Source organism: Penaeus monodon, chromosome 32 (genome assembly GCF_015228065.2).
Source record: "Penaeus monodon isolate SGIC_2016 chromosome 32, NSTDA_Pmon_1, whole genome shotgun sequence".
Lineage (NCBI taxonomy): Eukaryota > Metazoa > Arthropoda > Malacostraca > Decapoda > Penaeidae > Penaeus > Penaeus monodon.
The window spans coordinates 18,344,623-18,345,162 of NC_051417.1; the positions used below are offsets into that span (position 1 = coordinate 18,344,623).

At 49.4% G+C, this 540-nt stretch overlaps 1 protein-coding gene across 3 annotated transcripts in view; it reads left to right on the forward strand.

Annotated features, from left to right (window-relative positions):
• LOC119593702 overlaps positions 1 to 540 on the forward strand; it is an 81,465-nt gene that overhangs the window by 77,397 nt on the left and 3,528 nt on the right. For all 3 annotated transcript variants that reach the window (XM_037942666.1, XM_037942667.1, XM_037942665.1), the window contains 2 exons: positions 83 to 200; positions 367 to 488. In XM_037942666.1, coding sequence (XP_037798594.1) covers positions 83 to 200; positions 367 to 488 — 240 coding nt within the window. The remainder of the gene's footprint in view (positions 1 to 82; positions 201 to 366; positions 489 to 540) is intronic.

Sequence of the window (540 nt, forward strand, 5' to 3'; positions counted from 1 at the left end):
AAAAGGTAAAACATCAAAAGACAAAACAACTATAATTAATATCATATGATATTATGTGCTTACTCCGCCCCGTTGTGTCCAGGCACCCTCTGTTCAAGGCTGACGGCTCAGGCTTCGAGCACGATATCAGCACCAGCGGAGAGCAAGCGGTGCAGCTGCAGCTGCCCCGGGGACTTACGTGTACGCACTGTGTCATGCAGGTACGGCAGGGCGTCGCTGTCCTTCCGGGCTGTAAAAGAGAATACTTGAAGACACAAAGCTGTGTTTTTCCAGCTAATCATATGCCTATTCAAGCCTGCCGCGTATGCATGGTCCCTTTAATGCTAATCTATTTCATTTGCAATTAAACAATTTGCTTTTCGACAGTGGCGCTGGGTGACAGGAAACAAATGGGGCTACTGCGAGGATGGCACCGAGGCGGTCGGATGCGGACCCCAAGAGGAGTTCCGCGCATGCGCTGACGTGGCGGTGGTTGCGCAGTCAACATGGTAAATTTATAACAACAAAACATGTGTCCCCTGTTCATTTGGATATGAACTC